Raw genomic sequence first — 19,715 nt, 5'->3', positions numbered from 1 at the left:
CGAGAAGTCGAGTTTATTCTGGAGCCAACGTGAGCACCAACGATAACGCTGGAATTTTCTATCACTCACGTATAAAATATATATATCACTCACGTATCACTCACAACCAACGACGCCGACACCGGAATTTCTGCAAAACGAGCTCCTTAACACTATCGCGTTAAAAACACAGAGTTTGAGTGGGGTTTAAACCCAGGCATGGTAGCCAAACCATAGAGCCACGGCAGTGCTTGGAACTCCTTCATGAAACGCCTCTGCACGGGCATCATGTCGGGCAAGGAATAACGGTAACAGATGTAATACAGCGTGATGGAAGAGTAAAACAACACCAGGCGTCACACAGTGCGGATTGCATAACAAGTGCACCCTTTACTTAGCCATGACTCTTCGTTGTGGCTCAGGACGATTTAGGTTTAAAGAACCCTAGGTGGTCGAAATTTGCGGAGCCCTCCACTACACTCATAATTATATGGTGGTTTTGGGACGTAAGAACCCAAAAGTTATTATTACCATCAGCCACAGCATCCACAAAGGGCACGTAATGCCTTACACAGATGTGGGTGCCTCGCTTCCCCGCAGAATGATGAATAATGGCATAATGGGTACTACCCTACATCGCAAAATTATTATGATTTATGGCGTAGTGGGTACCTTGCAACTGTACCTGCATTAGTCGCCCCAAGGGAGTTTACAACGGGCTCTAGAAAGGCCGCTCTTCCAGCTTTCGCTGCGACTGCACTGCGTGTTCCGCGCAGCCCTGGCAATATATATATATATATATATATATATAATGACATCGTCAGATAAACAAATAATTTAGCACGTCTTGTTCACACTTCTGCGCTCTCGGGCTCCCGAACGTATCCTGCAAATAGCGTACACTAGGAGAAAAGACTCGCTTGGAAAACGTCACCTCAGGTAGTATGGCTTGGAGTAAAAGGTGAACTCTTCTTCGTGGAAGTAGATCTCTGCCTCCGATATCTTCCAGAGTGGCACAAGGGAAGGAAGACAACAGAATTAAAATGGTTCGAGCAAAGAAAGAACCGCGGCAAGAGTCTCATGTCGTTTACCTTAGAGTATGGTGCCTTGATCTCTACTATTAGGAAGTCGTCATCTTGCCTTAGCTCGAACGCTGGAGTCAACATTGTTGTCGTTTCTCTACTCGTGTGCTCGAATCCTATTCATTCGATGTCCTCTGAAGCGCGGTTAACTTTCGGGATGATTTCACGTGCAAACTACAGTATAGCTTCGCCACCGTATTAGAAATTGTTCTGGGAGCCTGACAAAGATTCGTGCGCGATTTACACCGTAAATTTCAGCCCCTGGAAAAGTTCTCGCGACGCCACAAACTACACAAAACTTTCTGCTCGCATCTCTATGTTGTTGTTGCCTACTTGCGTTATTTAGACGCTGTTTACGGCTACTTTCAAGACAAAAGTAGAAATTAAAACTCAAGTTAAGTACATCGTAATTTTAAATGCGTAATACGCCAAATAAACAGCTTTAATTAAGAAAAATATTGAAATAAGCATAAAAGTATTCTATTTCATCGCCAGGTGTTTTGCTAGTCAGTCTCGCCGGTCTCGCCGCGTGGTGTCACGGTTGTCGTTCCTTTTCGTTTGTGTACACCGCGGACGGTGCCCGAAGGTATGTCGTCTCGCTTCAAAAATCTACTTTAATCCATTGATTCCCTTCGCTAATTGTAGGTAATATGACGAGCGTTTGCTGCGACATGCTTTCGTGTGTGCCGTCATTTAAAACTGTGCCTTTGGTTGCTTGCGTGCCTGCATGATGATGCACCCGAAAAGTGTCCTCGTCGCTTCCCCTCGACATGGAAGCGCACGAATCGATACGGGTGCTAAAGCCATGTGCACATCTCGGCGTTCCCCAAGCGCGCACTATTCAACGTGCTTGCGGGGTCACGATGTGCCGACATTCTAAATGCCTGCCTGCTCGGTATTTTTTCGCGCAGTCCAGTTATTGCGTGTGCACACACACACAACCCATGTAAAGTGTGGTCTTGGCAAGCCGAATCAGTGCTCGTTCTCTTGACAGGTGCCGTGCTGAAGAAGCGCCGCCATGGCCAAGACCAAGAATCACACCAATCACAACCAGAGTAAGCTGCTGAAGCAAATCGTATCCATAATATTGCTTGGCTTAGTTTGTAGAGCTTTCGGTCTTTGAGAAATGCTTCTCTGCGTGACGCTCGTGAAGACATTTCTAAGCATGTTATGTTTTAGCACAAAAGAAGCAGTTTCATTTTAGTTAGGGGAAGTACCTTTTTTGTCAGAAAAATTATTGTGTCGGCAATGCGTTCTTCGTCTGACATCAGAGGCCTGCCTAGCGGGTAGAAATTTCGCGTGTCGTGGGAGATGTCTGATGAAGATGTTTTGCACAGCCGTGTGCATTCCAATGAAGCACAGCTGAAAGTTGCAAGTTTTCAGGGAGGGTCCGTTCTGACTGGACAACCATGCACTGGAATGTATTTCGCTTCATTGTTGCGCTCGATACAACGTAACAGCAGGTTGTCGCTCGTACTTTTCTTTGTAAAACTTCTTGCAACATAATTAGCGGCACACTATTATTAGTTTAATCGTGTGAACACTTGAAACTGGATAAATTGCATGGTCCCATCGTACCTGTCATTTCGTTCCCTGTTGCTTGGTTTTTGGTGTGGCAGTTGAGAACTGTTTCCAGTTTGCCCTGTCATCTATTGTTGAATTAGTCTTCTACACATGGCTACCTGAACTCCTTTTAGACGGTACGTGAAAGTGACAAAATTTCAAAACAGAACCAAGATGTAAATGCCTGTGGGGCATGAAACAACTTTATGCCCAGATACCAGAACACTTAACTGCACTATGTAAGTTTCTGTTTGCTTCGTTAAGGGTGCTCAAATGTGAATCACTGAAGCCCCACATTCAGCACTGTCACTGACCCAGTCTTCTTTGCGCATAGCATGGCTTCATAGTTTTCAAAGGGCTTCTTCTGAGCCATTACTTCGAAGGGCTGGAGATCAAGTTCTGAGGCACTAAAAAGCCTGCCGTAGTCTTCCTCCTCTGTGTGCAGACACACTCTGCACGAAGTGTGCCTAAATGCTTGTTCTTGCGATAAAGACCCATTGCTAGCGTGTCTGACACCAATGTCACTGTGTAGGAAACGTAACAAAAGTTGTAGCGACGTCATCTCTATAAATTAGTGTTGTGCAATGAGCGATGATGTGCTGCACCGGGTAAGCCTAGAAAGCATCGGCTGTGGACCCATGTTTGCTCGTTTTTCTCAACGTGCTAATCTAGCCAAGCTTGCTCGCACTTGCTCGCAGTGTGTGACATAGCACCAGTACTCCTGCACGTAGAATGCAGCCAAGAGTGCAAGAAATGCATTGTTCAGTGGGATGGTGTGCTGTGTTTCAGATCGCAAGGACCACAGGAATGGCATCAAAAGGCCCAAGAAGGGAAACAAGCCTTCCATGCGTGGGGTAAGGGACTATTCGCAACTTTCACGTACCGTGGCGCCACCGAGCGGTGGCTGGCGGAAGCTCTGTAGAGATATTGAAATGTTGGACCTGCTGGAGTCGGCGAATGTTGCCACTTGTTTTGTCTCGTTTGGGGTTGTTTTGCGCCGGTGCGCAAGGTCCAGATATTACCGTGACACGTTCAGTTCCTCAATGTGAACGGAAAATAAAACTAAGGCAACTGATTTTACTGCGGGCCTCGATGCTCACGGCGTACAGCAGGAGGCAAAGCAAGCCTCCCCTTCAGACTAGCGCCTCAAAAAAGCGTGAATGGTTAAGCGGGTTAAACTTTGCAAACAAATAACCAAGGCCCATGAATGTATGCAGCATCCCATTTTGTGTCCGAGTGTATATTTACTACCTCATATCACATTTCTCGCGCTTCCTTCCTCCGCTCGACACGGTCGCTGTGCAGACGGCACCAGAACTGATTAGGAATGCATCCCACCTCTAGAATATGAAAGGTCCGGTTTCAGACCGTCCATCGCATTATTCCACGTCTGAAGTGGCTGTGAAGTGCCTCTGTGACCTTCACATCCGCACTTTTTGTTTGGTATTGCTGATGGCGCTGTTTCTTCATCCCTGTCCCGTAGGATGTTATTTATTGCACTTCTCAAACACTGAAAACGTAGAATGATAACCGGAACGTCACTTCTTAACTTAAATGTGAAAATGCATCTTGCCACTGGTTCCATTCAGTGCTTGTCGACTTATTTTGACATTCTGCTGTCTTTTTCTTTTTTTAGTTCTTGCACTGCGGTCTCAAAGGGCAACACTTTTTTTTTTTCTATTGCTTACATTACTTTGCAACTTTGAAGTGCGCTGAGCAAGCTACGTGGCAGAATGCAATGAAAGCAAAAATGAGATAAAGCATGTCTCCGAGAATGTCTGTGACATTACTGAGAGATCTTTACTGAGTCTCCCATCATCATATTGTGCTAGCTGCACAGCAGGCGTTACAAAGCGCTATTATGCACCGCAAGCAACGTGGTGAGTGTGTTTGCCTTATTTACAATTGTGTGCATATTTATCTTCCTAATGTGGTTGCACTCACGTACCGACATTCCTTTACTTACTACAATATGTTACCGCAACCCTGCTTTCACAAAAACATGAATGAGAGTGCAACCGAAGCGCAAAGAGCTGAACTCTTCGCCAAAGATGTGCATTCCAAACCGTCTGTAGCGGGCCGATAATCTCAACGACCACTGTGTTAGATATAAAGTCGCGCTACCTATAGGCCGTGAAAGTTGCGAACTGTGCTGGTTACACAAGTCGTGTTGACAGAATAGTATTCTGGCCTGAAATGGTGACATGCTGAAACGCACTTGTATTAGCATTCAGTTGGGTGTGCTCGGTAGTGTTGTCGGTGCACAGTTTTTTGCTCATTCAGCTGTTGGAGGCAATACAGTGAGCACAGGGGTCGAGAGCATTGAAGAAGCTAGAGGAGTTTCAGTTCGCACGAGCAGACATTGCTGGGTTTTCAGTCTGGTGGATTAACTCAGCAAAACATTACTGCATTAATTTGCATTTGATTGGCTGAACAAAAGCCTCTGACACTGGGAGAGCCTGCCATAGCGTTTCACAACTTTCCCGCTCTAGGAAAGGCGCATGCGCCATGGCATTGTGACCAAGGTGAACTGTGGTGCTCAATCTGTCTGTGCTGCAGGTGGATGCCAAGTTTGTGCGGAACATGCGGTTTGCCAAGAGGCACAACAAGAAGGGCCTGAAGAAGATGCGTGCCAATGAGGCCCTGCAGAAGGAGGCTGCATTGGCTGCTAAGAAGGCTAGCACATTATAATAAACGTGTAACACTCTTGGAGGCTTCTGTTTTCATGTTTGTCTGGTATTCTTCTAAAGTTTGAGGGTACTGCTGTCTGGTTCTATTTTTAGATAAGCTTATACAGTAAAAGCTCATTGATTCAGATATGTTCTGTGGTAAGCATATGTATTGCCTAATGCATCAAACTAGGCAGTTTCATTTCGGCATAGGCCACGCACGTGTAGAGGTGTGTGCCGCCGCCGAAGTCCCAAGAGAGATCACGCCGCCGTCGTTAGTCTTTTCTTTTAATTGGAATGGGGAATCTGCAAGTAAAATACAGCACTTCGCCGGAGAAGCTCTTCTCGATGTGTCCATATAATGAACAGTCCATTTCAGCGGCCGCTGCAAAGCGGAAGCTCTGCGAAAAGCGCGCCCCCGTTTCCGGTTCTTGTTCTGTAGCGCCGTCATGACATCACGAAGCTTTCAAACACTCTCGACACAAATGATAGGGACTGAATGCGCTTCAATGCAAAGCACGCGGCCCTCAGAGATTCGATTTTCGGTGCACATGTCTTTTGATCACGTGAGCCATCAATTTAGGTTTAATGCGGCAGCTCGTCTAACGCAGCTGTAAGGTCGGTACGCTTTCCCTGCATCGTTCTCAAACATCTGGGACACACTCATATGCAAATTCAGACTTGGAAAAGTTCCTGTTTCTGTGCATTTTGTCCACTCTCTTCTTACGCTAGGAATGTGCTGGTAGGTTCGGTGCGGCGACGTGGTCAAGAGCGAGGTGACATCACGGCTCATCACTTTTTCGCATCACTGAATGCATTCTGCCGAAATGGACTGTGGACATCTCCTTTGGATGAACGCATTGAGAATAGCTCCCAGAAGTTGTAGTATCTTTTTCTTCTCCACAAATATCACGAGTTTAGCCTGACCTTAACGCTGCCGCATCCTCCAGCCTTAAGGGCAACGACCCAACTCGCTGGATAGCATATTCTTGGTGTCTTGGACCTAGTACACTGTGCATAAAGAAATAAAATAGATAAGTAATATAATATATATATCCCTGTGCGTTACTACACTTTCCCCTTTCATTATTACTCGAGTAAATCGATAAATAAATGCAGAAGTAAAGAGAATGGCAAACTTAGAATATAGCTGAACTAGTTGGCAGGTATTCATGTTAAGAAGACATGACGTGGAAATACGGACATAAGAGAAAAGTCGAGAGAGTGAACAGCTATCTCTCACGTAGACCACTACTCGCACTTGATTGATAGGTATGGCCTCTTACTTGGGAATGTGCAGATAAATATTTGTGTCTACCTTCGGATCCGCTGCTGTGTGATTTTACAGTTGTTAGCGGCGTTTCTGGTGTTTTGGCTACTCTCCTGTGTCCGTGTTTGCACGCCCTGTGTTACAGCGAAAGCTGTTATGAGATCATTTCACCGGCCGTGTTTGGCGCCGTAGTTGTCCGCCGCCGGTGTCCGTAAGCAGTATCGCTCGAAATAAGAAAAAAATTCCAGGATGGAACGAGGTTCGAACCTGGGCCCTCTGCGTGTGAGCCCAGTATTCAACCTCTGAGCCATGCCGGTGCTTGAAACTGCTTTGCAAAAAGGTCCTATACAGGCTTCATGTCGGGAAGGAACCACATTAGCATATGCAATATAGCGTGGTGGAAGAGTAAAATAAGCACCAAGCGTCGCACAACGCGAATTCTGTAACCAGGCGTCACACAATGCAAATTGCACAACGAGTAGGTTGTTGAATGCTTCGAACCCATTACAAAGAGATCTGCCATAATTCTTCGTCGTCATCAGGCACAGCATCAACAAAGTGCGCATAATGCCTTACATGCGTTTAGCAGGTACCACGCCTCTCCGTAGAATGACGAAAAATGGCACAGTGCATGCTGCCCTACTTCTCAAAAATTACAATGATTTATAGTGTAGTGGGTTCCTCGCAAGTGCACTTGTATTGGCTGCCAAGGAAGCCCATAAGCGCATGATCCATTTCCTCGGGGTCTCCGTAAAGTTTTTCGCCCCCCCCCCCCCCCCCGTCTCTCTCCCACGTCAACGTATGTTATACAGCATGACGGGAGAGGGAAATAGCGACCAGGCGTCACCCAATGCAAATTACATAACTGGTGGGCCGTTTAAAGCTTTCGCTCAGCCATAATTCTTCGTCATCAGTCGTCGCGTCAACAAAGTGCACATAATGCCTTACAGACGTGTAGCTGGTGCCTCGCTTCTCCGCAGAATGACGAATAATGGCTTAGTAGGTGCTTCCCAACTTCACAAAAATTGTGATTTATGGCGTAGTAGGTACCTTTCTAGTGTACTTGTATTGCAGCCCCAAGAGAGCTTACAACGGGCTCTAGAAACGCCGCTCTTCCAGCTTTCGCTGTGACTGTGCTGCGGTTTCAGCGCAGACCTGGCGTTTTTTATAAAGGGCACCTAGCAGCCTCTGATAATACAACAAAAAACAAAAACAACGAGCGCGTTATTCTCTCTAGGTTCAACGCTTAGTGCTGACATAGTGCGCGTGCTTTATGAAGAAATAAGTGTCGAGGAGATGTCCCCTGTAAGAAGGGTATTGAAGGCGAGAACGAAACCAATGGAAAAGGCGCCAGATTATATATGATATTCCAACGGACGTACTCTTTACAGCGGAGACCATGCAGCTTTCCAGGAAAAAGGGGAGCCTGTTTCAACGGTCTTTTGTATATTTTTTATTGCGTTAGCAATTGTATGGACACTCAGGACAGGTTTTCACAGTCTTCGTCATGTTCCGTATAAACTCTAAATCGATAACTTCGCTCTGTGCATTGTATGTTCTACCTGCGAGTAAAAGCCCGCGAGCGTTGGCAAGGAACATGGCTAAAGCAGAGATGAAACAAGCTGGCTGTCACACGGAATGACATCAACCCGCGTGCGAGGCCTGCCGTCAATTGCTCCTCAAGCAGAAGGAAACGCCCCGCCCGTCATTTGCTGGGCGAAGGAGCAGGAAGGGATGTCTGGGGAGAGGGACTGTGTAACTCGAGCAGCAACTGTGAACATTGACTATAAGGGCACGGTTGAGAGCGCTGGCACGCGCGCTGTTTCAGCAGACAACCTTGTCTTTTTTAAGGGAAAGTTGGCAATCCGGTATCACAGAGGTCATGCAATGTGAGCGTTGATGGGAAGCGCGTATCTTTGGCAGGGATTCCGAAGTAAAGATGGATTGGAATTCTGCGAAAAACGAGAAGAGTGGCAACCGAGCTGCTCATATTAACACAAGTGGACCTTGGTGTGCCAGATGTACTGTCCAGCGTGGAAAGGGCATCCTCGGCATCGAAGTTGTTTTATCAGAGCAGATCATGCTCACTTCCATGGTGCAAAGTATTGAGCCTGCTCAGAGAATTCTTAATTCACTTATGAGAAAGTTATATACTGTTTTTATTACTTTAATTGCAAATTTTCGCATACAAATAAAAAAGTCGTGAACCGTTACGGAACTTTTTTTCCCGTTCCGGAGCAGCAACTGAAAACTTGTTTCGGTGGGATGAAATGAAATATATTTCATTCTGACACCTTGTTCAGAACTACGTGGATATGATCGCGTCTTTAGCAGCCATGGTTTCGTCACAGAAGATGCAGCATTGAGTAGCTTCGTTTCGATTGCAGGCAATGCGCGCAAATTTTGCTAAGCTCAAACGTGGAAGCTTGAAGAAATGAAGAGCTTCAGCCGCAGTCCACATGCTGGCATATAACTTGCCTTCTGCATGGCCGGACGATCAGTTGTCGGCCATTTTTGTTGGTGGTGGCAGTACGTAATAAGGGATAGGTTCACAGTAGGTTTAGGGTTTGTAACACAGCGGTCTTGAGCCGCGGTCACATTGTGAACGATGTTGCGAATTAAGAAAATTTTTACACTGCTCTTACACAAACTTAAGTATTGGATGTACGCATTCATCAAGAAAATGAAAATGCATTGGTTCAACAGATACTTGTTTATTGTTTTCATGATACGATAACTCGGCATTTTGTTAATTAGGACATTAAGTGCGGTCCCGTGAAATCCAAATGAATGAGCTCTTGCTGTATATAAGTGCAGTTATTTAAATGTACAGAAGGTCCTCAAGATATTCTCGAGTGCCAGAACGTAAAGTTTGTCCAACATTATTTAATTTCGTACTACTTTGCAAGTTATCGTGGTATGCAATATTTCTCTGGTAATGAATTCTCATTGTAATGTACCTCAGGATGTGTAGCCTTTATTATTTTTTTTTTCAGAGACTGCACGAGCCCGACTGCCATAGCATTTTTTATAAAACTGTGTGTTGAAAACACCCTTACAGTTCTGCACGCTAGAAAGCATCCAAACTATTTTCAGATGGATGTTCTTTTGTAGCGTGTAAAACTAAGGGGAAAAAAGTCCATAGGTCAGATAAACCAACCATTTAATGAAAAGCATAGAAATGTCAAGGTCTTTCAATGGCAGACTTGCAACCAAAGACCAGCGCACTGACAGATTTCCCTTTGCTGCCGCCAAATGAAAATGTTGGTGTGGGTATGGTATCCACCAGCACTAGCTCTGCAAAACAACACGAGAACCACATAGCTTCAAATACTATGCTCATTCAGCCGGCTTAGCAAATTGACCATTTTTAACAGATTGTTGCAACAATTGTGCACGTTCACAAACTTTTTGCATGTGAATGGCCATCATTCATTTGGATCCCAGTTTCACAGGTAGTATAACAATTTGTTCTATCCTGATTCAAGTTCAGTCGTTGTTTATCGCCAATATTTTACCTGCAGCATAGTGCATGCAGGGCATGGTGCTTACCAAGTGAGCAAGCGGCAAAAGGCAGGCTCATGTCTCAAAGAAGCGACCAACAGCACAAACACGTCTGCCTAGTCCTCTCTTCTGTCCCACGTGTACCAAATGCATACCACCCCTCGTAAGCTATGCAGCAACTTGCCTAAAAGAAATAAGTACAGTTTATCTCCGACATACTGTAAACTGCTTTAAAGAAAGAATTTTTCTTTTTTCTGAACACAAACGCACGTAAGCTATGAAACAATATGCATGTCCAAACATGGCAGAAGATAGTGGAACAAACGACCTGTTACCAGAGAGCATTGCCTGGACTTGCCCTCGGTAATAATAGCTAAAACTGGTCTTTGTTAATGTCAAGTCAGTTTAGACTGATAGATTATTATTTCAAAACTATATTGTCAATTTTGTAATCGTACGTTCACTTTTAGAACAACACCAGGTCGAGGCTTCATTTTTAAAATTCTTGCACCGAAGCTGAAATTTTGGCATTGCTACACACATTTTGAAGTACAGTAAACGGAAATCTCTTAAACGGAACTGCTGCTTCAATGGAACACATTTTTCTGCTCCCTTCAGGTTCTGTTTTAATGAGAGTCTATCGAATTTCTTCCATCAGGCTCAATAATATCACGTTAAGGTTCCTTTATTACTAAAAAGTGGCATGTTTTCTTTTAAAGACTCTCTGTCTATAGCATCACGGCGAGCAGGTTTTAAGTTGGTGTCACCCACCCTTATTTCCACTTCGTGCCTTTCTTTTTTTTTTGTCTTGCCAGGCTTTTTCTTTTGGCGAGAGTGTTTCTGGTATTGTGAAAGGGTAATTTACTTTTTTCTTAAAGGGGCACTGCGACATCACCAAACAAATGGGCCAAACAATTCCTTGCGTATTTGCAAGAAGTGCGTAATCTCGTGTCCTGTCTACAAAATATACCAGCCATTATCGTGGGTTGCTTCCTACTAAGCGCTTGCATATGTGCCCCGTCACGGTGGCTTAGCAGGTAAGGCGGCTAAGCTCGAGGGCATGGATTCAACTCCTGGCCATGGCAGCTGCATTTTGATGGGAGCAAGGTGCAACAACACCCATGCACCTGGCTTTAGGTGCACATTAAAGAACCTCGGGGGTTCAAAATTCAGAATCACCCACTATGGCATGGCTTGTAATCAAATTTTGGTTTTGGCACGTAAGAACCTAGAAATTAATCCAATCTTCTGGCAAATTGGGAAGCATTTATCCCACTTGATTAAAGCCATACTGTCATTTAAAAGCATGCATCAATAAGTGGCACAGTGTAACACAACACAAACAGTTTGTTGTAGCAGCTGCTCGTAGCATTTGTCTGAAAGAACAAAGCGTGTTCAGCATAAAAAAAATAACCTTGCTTCTTTTCAAGGAAATTTTCTCGGACCACCAGGGACTTTGAGGCCGCTCTCAGCATTTGATAAACTTAAGTGGAACACTCGTGAAAGCAGCAGTATGTGCTGTCATCATCTTAGAAAAATCTCGGGAACTAGGCAGATTAAGTATTATTCTAGCAATTTGACTGAAGCCAGATTTTTCCTGATAAATAGAACAGATTGGATCAGTCCACAGACATGTGAAAAATGCAAGCAGGTCACGGCCAGTAAGCACATGTTGTGCAAGAATCAGTCTTATCTGAGCAGTACAGTGCTCTTGTTTTTTTTGTGTGAGCATAGTTTGGTATCACTAGACAAACCCACCTTTCTCAAAGTGTTTTGTGAGCTCTTCTTGTGTCCAGTTGCATGACACAATCACGAAGCGGCCTCCAGGTTCTAGAATTTGGGACACAACTTGAAGGTAACGCGCGCGCTTTTCTTGTGGATTGTCTGGACAGAGGCTGATGGCATCGTATGTTCCTGCAGGACAAGTCCATTAAAAACATTTTATATGCCATACATCTGAACCCACTTATGGCGACAGTGGTTTTAAAGGGGTACTGACACCTTTTTTCATAGGCGAGTTTACTCTGCCGTACAAATCTCCTGTCTGCAGAGACGGCTCTGAGCAAGTGTGAAGCTCGGCAAATGCTGATAAGATATTTTAGTTCGATATTAAAGTCAATTTTTCCATGGAGCACCTACTGACATCGACACTAGCTTGATTTCAGGCTACAGTACAAATTCTGGTGCCTTCACGCAGCAGTCTGGCTAGTTGTGATGACTTTGGTACCAAAACTTCCAAGATGGCCGCTTGTGCGTCATCAACGGAGCCACGGTGCGGAGCAGCCGTGGAAACGTCACTATATATTGTGCGAGCACATGACGAGAAGCGCATACCGTGTTGTGACGTCAGGGTACAGTAGGAACCGAAACTAACTTTTAAAAACATACTATAATTACTTTTTCAGGGCGCACTCGCGCTTAGCACTACCTTTTCTAGGCTCTTGAGGGTTTCACCTTTCATTTGACGCAAAAAAAAAACAACTGAAAATATTCGTGTCTGTGCCCCTTTAAAGGGGTCATGAACCACTTTTCCAAGTAATGATCTAACGACCTCAGTATCAGAGTTTACTGCCTCTCGAATCGATTGCCGCAAAAATTTCTCGAATCCGTCAAGAATGAGCGGAGTTATGGGGGTTTGGCGCACGCTCTCAGCGCTTACTCTCTTTTCTCGTCCCGACGAGCGCACTGGAAGCTACACAGGGAGGGATGGTACGGGGGAAAGAAGTTTCGTCGGCGCGCGTCGTGAAACGCAATCGTTCTCCCGCTGTGATTCGCGTGCGCGAGTGTGGCTACCGTGCAAAGTTAGCAGACTGAGGAGTGCGGCGCTGACAAGTGGCGGCACCCCATGGCAAGAAGCACATCTGATCTGAATGCCGCTCTCGATTTACGTCGGCTATCAGCCAATGAGGATGCTATGTCTTTTGCGACGCGGAGAAGCAGACGTCAACCGGCAGGCACACCACCCACTGACGAGAGTGAGAACCGGCCTCTGTTTGAAAAAAGAGTGCCTGAGAAAACAGAAACTTCGCGCTCCGCTTGCAGCCTTTACGCGGCACGCATGACTGCAATATATGGCTGAGCAGTTCATAGCCGGGTCAGCTTTCCGCAGGATGTGTTTTTTCAAAAAGTCCAAGGGGTGCTTGATGACCCCTTTAATAGAATATCAGTGAGCAGCCGACGCACCGTGAACTTCTGTATGTCTTCTGTGGTGAAATAAACTACTTACAGTGTTCCCGTGGCACGTGATCAATTGTAACATTATAAAAATAGCCGGAAAGGGTGAGCGTGCCAGATATTCTTGCAGACAAGCATTGGCAATAAACAGGCCTCTGGGAGAATCAGTCCTACATTTCTTACTCCCAGAAGAGTAAGGGGGAGGGGGGGAATCCTGGACGAAGTAGGCAGTGCTGCAAAGTTCACAACAAAGCACTTCATCTGTGCCATTCTTCGTCTTTGACAAAGTGAGTCATTGCATCCCATGCCGGAGAAATAGGCCCAGCGGGAGGGCGCACCTGTTCGGGGAGCGAAGCAGATGAGGACGAAGAGAGCGCACGCCGGCTGAGTTATTGTGTTGCACGCGCTAGGCACAGCTCGGCGAGGGGTTTTCGCGTTACACCATACTTATTTCTGCCAGACTGAACAGCTCCGCTGATTAATACTGTGTCTTTGTTGCATGACAAAAGGTGTAGCTAAAGTTGCCAGCAGTTATGCAATGCCCGTCACAGAGAGACAAAACAAAGGCTCCCAGAAACGAAAGCAGCGACCTATGTACGCATGGCTGGATTATGTGTTCAGGATATGCTGTGCCGTGTGTGGCAGCACACCGTAGCGATGCAGGAGCACATGCACATGATTCGCGCAATGAATGACAAAAAAAAAGTAGCTGCTATGTTCGTGTTTATATAAATGTGCAATGGGACACACATTTCAGTGCTAACTTGGAAAGCCAAATTACGACTTATTACCACGAATTACTACACACTGTGTGCACACACAACCACATGACAGCTAGGCTGCTTCCTACAAATTCTTCACACACAGCAGAAAAAGAAAATGCTGACCTTTATCCAAGACGAAGTCATATTTCCTTGAGAAACAGGCACACGACAGGTTCTGTTCCAGAACGTCACCCACCTTGAAAAAGCACCGTTAGAAAGTTTAGCAAAAAGCTCTGTGTTAACATGTTCACAAATCGGGCGCTTCCTGCGTTAAACATAAGAACAACGGTCACCAACAGAGTGGTGCCGTATGGATAGAAAAAATATTCAGACCAGCAAAAGATCTGTGGCAGTATAGTAGCACCGCCCCACACAAGGACAATAGTTGTGCAAGGAAGGGTTAGCCTTACTTCAAAAAGGACAGAAACTGCCTCCTTGGCTGCCAGTTTCCTTGCAAGAATCACTGCATTCTCAATGAAGTCAACTCCCGTCAGATTGGTGAAGCCTTCCTTGGCCTGCAGTTTTGTGAGGCACATATTAGTGGAAGACGTCATTCTTTCGCACATTACACAAAAATCGGGCAAAAGCACACTCTTGTTGGACTGTAATGGCCTGGAATGTCACCATCAAATACAACAGCAATGCACCTTCTGTCCTCGCAATTCCACGCCTCTGGCCCAATGACTCGCATCACTGGAACTAAACCACCCTGTGCACGTTCAGAAAAACAGAAACAAATCTTGCAGTTTATGCTAAATGTCACACATGGCACATGCCAAGTCCATAAGAAATGTGCCCCTACCATCAATATTATCAGTGTCATTATCAATTAAATTGAGAAAAGTATCAGGTTATCGTTAAAGTCACTTACTGGTACCACTGAACTTTTATCAACAATTAACTTCTTTCATTAGTCACTTGGCATATCGTGAACTATGACAATACACAAAACTAAAAAAAAAGAATAAAGGGGCCCTGCAACACTTTTCCAAGTAACCATGGAGTGGCTTCACTAAAGGAATGTATTGCCTCACGAATCGACCGCCGCAAAAATTTATAGAATCCGTCCAGTACGAGCGGAGTTACTAAGATTTGTCGCACGCTGTAGGTGCCTTCTCTCTTCTCTCGCCCCGACGAAAGCGCTGGAAGCTAAGCCGGGGGGGTGGCATGGGGGAAGAAGGTACGTCACGCGTGCCTCGTGACCTTCAGCGCCATTTTCTCTTTTTTTTGCTTCGAACACGTGACGTACTTTCAGTGCGATTGCGCACGCGGGGGCAAGTGGCGGCCTCTTGCGGCGGCCGCAGTAACTACCGAGCGCGCCATGTTCAAATCAGCCAATAGCGTGGAACCTGCCTGTGATGCCGTAAGCATCATTTTTTGTCGAGAGAAGAGGAAGGGCTTTTAGCTGACTTAGCGAATTTATTGTAAATCCTAGGCCGCGTGCTGCGCTATAATGTTTGGCTCACGTATTCTCGGGAGCCTCGACTACCAAACGGCAGCGTTTACTGACCGTGCTGAAAAAGTGTTGCAGGGCCCCTTTAAGCTCCATTTTTAATGCCAAGTATTTTTGGCCTGACAAGAGTTTGGTTTATGCATGACTAAATTCTCCTGAAAGAAAACTGTTTACTTGTTCTGGATTCTACTTTCTGTTATTCACAGCCACATGTCTGGAAACTACAGCTGTCAAAAAAGGGTTGTTTTTTCAGAAGTCAACCAATTAATCCAATGAACAGATTTGAAAAATCCTTTCGGTCCCGGGACGATGCCTTACAACTTCCAGTGTAAATCAAAATTGGCCTTTTTGTCTGTTTGCACTGCACATGTTCTTTTCCTCACACCTTCTAGGTTTCCCAGCAAGCAGTGATGGCAGTTTCCTCTATGAAAAAAAATCATTTATTTGAGTTTTTCGTGACACGTAATTCAAATGACAAACTTTTCCTGGAAGCTCCTCTGTATAGGTATCCACATTATCTAAAGCTAGGTTTCTCATGCGGTCTACAAGTTCGTTGTACCCGAGGAACATAAAATTAAACAAAGTCAAAGCAGGACCGAATGCCAGGGAAACCCATGGTGTCTGTTAGTGTCTCCCAGTTTATTTTCGCACTACATAGACTTCCTAACATATTAATCAATTAGGCCCGGAAGAAGTGGTCTCAAGTTTGTAGTAGTTGGCCTTTAAATAAAACTTTGAAAAATTGCAGGTAAAATGACCCAAAAGAATTGCCAGCCTATTTACGCTAGAATTTAACCATGCTTAAGTGAGTGGAGAATAACAAACCAGATGTACAAGAAGGTGGCCGTTTCCACAACCAATGTCCACAATATGGCTTGCCTTCTCAGCGTGCTGCAGCATCCATGTGGTGACACGATGTTCATTCTTGCTGCCAAACCTGAAGAAAAAAATATGTACAAAAAGACTATTTAGATAGAAGTTTGGAATGTCTGATCAAAATGTTTGCGGTGTTGTCGAAGATGTAATTTCTTACAGGTCACTACATTTCAAGAGTGTAGCTGTTTTAGTACATAAACTATGTAGTTGATGACAAGGGCTGGAGATTGTTGCCACAAGTGAGATTATAGTTCAAACTAATGCCAAGTAATGTGGCTTAATTATTTTTCATGATGGAGGCTCCCAGTGCAAGTGTGGACGAAGCTTTCCCTAGAATGGTTGTCTCCCAAAATTGAGCATCACATCCACATGTGGTAAGGTGAGCCACCCTCGTGTTTGTTTTTCGCTCATGCAACCTCAAGCAGTTAGTTGTTCATGCAACTCAAAGTGTGTTGCAAAGCGAAACAGAACAAGAAAAGAAAAGGGAGGCAGGATTTGTCACATGGACATGGTGTGCTCCTTCAACTATGACGCAATGGAGAACATGGGGAAAGTAGGCAGCTTGCAGATGCTACAGCAGGACAGACTGTTGGGCTGGTTGGTCTTGCATTTTAACAAAGTGAAATTACCGCAAATAAAGACGAGGCAGACAAGGACAGGTGCTACTGACAACTGTTTATTGTGAAGAAACACCCACCGAATTATATGCACTCTATTGCGCATCATGAAGACACCTCAAAACACCACAGGTCACCCTTTTGGCAGCGGGCTTCCCTACGGTTGCAGTGGCCGAGTCTCTCTTGCAAAGAGTGGAGCCCGGAGCTAGAAGGGATAGAGCTCAGGCTCAGTACTTGAAGGGCAGGCAGGCCAGAAGCAATGTCGTATCTAAATGCACTTTCGCACGACCTCAAGGAGGTTGTCAGCAGACACAACGTCCCTTTTGTCTTTTCAGCCCCAAAGAAGTTGCAGAAACTTTGTCCTCGCATTTGTGCTAGAGGCCAACAAGGCTACCTTATAAGGCACGAGCCTCCCTCGAGTCCATCGGAGTTGTTTATTCCATTCCCCTGAGCTGTGGAAGGATCTACCTCGGCCAAACAGAACGACTGCCTTAGGAAGCATGCTCAAACCGTAAAGAAGATAAGTAGACACATTTTGTTTCACATGCGGTTGCGAGCCAGGTTTCCAGGACACCGATATTTTAGGAAGTAGCAAGGGTTGTACTGCTCAGTTAGCTTTATAAGCTTTCTTCATAAAAAAAGAATAACCCTATCTTCGATAGGACTGCTTTCTTTGGAATTCATGCAGAGTGCTCTTTGACCTGTGGTGTTATCGCGTCACGGCGCACGCACGGTAGATTCTGTATACATCGGTAAACATTTTTTCACAATAAACAGTTGTCAGTAGCGCCTGTCCTTGTCTGCCTCGTCTTTGTGTCCATAATTTCACACTGTTAAAAAATTGCAGATGCTAGCCACAGCAACGGGAGAGTGTTGGCAGTGGCCTCACCTCTTGGAGGCAAGATATATTTGGATTTCTCTTAACTCCTCTAACAATAAACCGATTTTATGCATTACTTCGGTAAAATGTTGCCTAGAAGGTGCCTCCAGTGTGTAACCCAAACTAATGGGGGCCTGGCTCAGTCAATTAATAAAGGTTGTACAGTTGACTGCTAGCCGTGAGGCATTGCTTGATGTGAGCAAACACTTTACAGGATGTAACCTTTGCAAGAGACAAGGGTACTAATGTGGGCTTGTTGGTTCATCATAAACTGGCATTTAGCATAGCGCGGGAAGACACACGGACAAAGAAGTATATATGACCGATCCTGAAATAAAATTTTCGTTGTTGGAAGTTAGCGCTTGTGTTCGTATCGTTCTTCTTCTTTGTCCGTGTGTCTTCCCGCGCTATGCTAAATGCCAGTTTGCAAGAGAAGCTGACCATTCACTCACCACACCTCACCAACATCACCATGACTTGTGAAGTTACTCAGCTCATTTTGATATGCCTCTTCCCAGCTGAAAGGTGTAACAAAAGGTATAAATGCACATTACTAACTCATATGCTGCAACTGTGCATGCCAGTATGCAAAAGCTGTTTTGCTGAGTGGCCTGTACAGCAAGAACCATGGCTACAATTGGAGTCTGTTCCATGGCTCAGGAAGAGACTCCATGAACCCACGCGCATTAACAGTGGCTTTGAGAGAAGCCCTGGAATGAGCAGACATGAACTGCAGGGGCATTTATAAAATTACGCTGGTTGGCAGCCCTTGAGCGCTCTCGTTCGACCAAGACTTCCCACCTGCAGCACAACCTTGGCAGTTATTTTTCGAAGCAAACGGGCGCCATTCATGGACCGTTTTATCTTCCTGACACATTGGAATGTAACTCTGTTTCTACAAGTGCATGGCCAAGGAGCGCTTTTGAACGATGCCCCCGTCAATCATAAGGACCGGTGTAAAACAGCTAGATGCACAAGGAAACCTATTTTTCGGGGGGGAAAAAAAGCCTGCTTCAAGCAATGGCGTTTAGAAATAGATAACAGCAAGCACAATGAGCCGGTCCACTGGCAGATCCTCTTTTTCTCTGGTTTTCTACACCTGCACAATGTCGTTGCATACGTCTACTGCCAAAGGACAGTACATTTCTCATGATGGCCCCATCCCTCCTGTTCTGGACAGAGGCCTTCATTTGACAGTGGGCTTCACAATTCCCTTCCGAATTCTTCATAGCGATTGCTTTAGAAGCTTTTAATGCCAAAGGCATCCGTGAGAATGTGCGACCGTGTGCCAGCGTCGGTAGAGCCGGAGTAGCATGCAGGAACGAGCAAAGAATATATCGAGGTGAAGCGTTGCTTAAGTCTTTGGTAAGTTTGAGACACTGTACCCTTCAGCTTCAGAAGGGCTTTCAATGGGAAGGTATTTTAGGAAAGCCATTATATTTAATACAGCCAAACACAAGGCAGCGCATAATGCCGGTGTCACGCAGGCATTTTTGATCGCGAAGAGGGCCGATCCGGATTTCTTGGCCGCGATCAGCAATATTCGTTGCTGCATGGTCCAAACTAATGCGGATCGAAATTGACGCAGACGTCCGCCAAATTGCAATGCGCAGATCGCGATCAAAAGTGCCCCTGCGACGCCGGTATAAAACCATTAAAAAGAATTGGAAAACAAGGGCGACATGAAGTGAAATAATAGTAAGTGACATTACTAAGTTTTTGTCCCAAGTTCCGACGGATTAAGCTCGTCTAGCTTGTCACACGCGTTTCCACACGAAACATGTGAAGAGAGCGCCATTTTTGAAACAAATATGATGATGATGATAGTACTAACTTTCTCGCGCTCGCCTGCTGTTCGCGGCGGCTTTTCGGGTTCCGAACTTT

General features: G+C 45.3%; 3 protein-coding genes across 3 annotated transcripts in view; 1 reads left to right on the top strand and 2 right to left on the bottom strand.

Moving 5' to 3' along the window:
* Positions 1–1,381, bottom strand: part of LOC119406260 (protein SHQ1 homolog) — a 42,568-nt gene extending 41,187 nt beyond the window's left edge. Inside the window, exons 1-2 of the mRNA XM_037672992.2 lie at positions 1,071–1,381; positions 914–981 (exon numbers count right to left, since the gene is read on the bottom strand). Coding sequence (XP_037528920.1) covers positions 914–981; positions 1,071–1,145 — 143 coding nt within the window. The 5' untranslated portion in view covers positions 1,146–1,381. The remainder of the gene's footprint in view (positions 1–913; positions 982–1,070) is intronic.
* A 207-nt stretch (positions 1,382–1,588) lies between these two features.
* Positions 1,589–5,338, top strand: LOC119406259 (60S ribosomal protein L29). Its single transcript, XM_037672991.2, has 4 exons — positions 1,589–1,647; positions 2,056–2,116; positions 3,414–3,478; positions 5,184–5,338. The coding sequence occupies exons 2-4, from the start codon at positions 2,080–2,082 to the stop codon at positions 5,313–5,315; spliced, it is 234 nt and encodes a 77-aa protein (XP_037528919.1). The 5' UTR covers positions 1,589–1,647; positions 2,056–2,079; the 3' UTR covers positions 5,316–5,338.
* Positions 5,339–9,732: 4,394 nt separating this feature from the next.
* Positions 9,733–19,666, bottom strand: LOC119406258 (EEF1A lysine methyltransferase 2). Its single transcript, XM_037672989.2, has 7 exons — positions 19,544–19,666; positions 18,284–18,349; positions 16,284–16,395; positions 14,416–14,520; positions 14,129–14,201; positions 11,826–11,981; positions 9,733–9,860 (listed from the first exon to the last, which is right to left on the bottom strand). Exons 1-7 carry the CDS (start codon positions 19,627–19,629, stop codon positions 9,748–9,750), a joined length of 711 nt encoding a protein of 236 aa, XP_037528917.1. The 5' UTR covers positions 19,630–19,666; the 3' UTR covers positions 9,733–9,747.
* Positions 19,667–19,715: the final 49 nt, after the last annotated feature.

This window comes from Rhipicephalus sanguineus, chromosome 10 (assembly GCF_013339695.2).
Source record: "Rhipicephalus sanguineus isolate Rsan-2018 chromosome 10, BIME_Rsan_1.4, whole genome shotgun sequence".
Taxonomy (NCBI): domain Eukaryota; kingdom Metazoa; phylum Arthropoda; class Arachnida; order Ixodida; family Ixodidae; genus Rhipicephalus; species Rhipicephalus sanguineus.
This window is presented reverse-complemented; position numbering and strand designations above follow the sequence as displayed.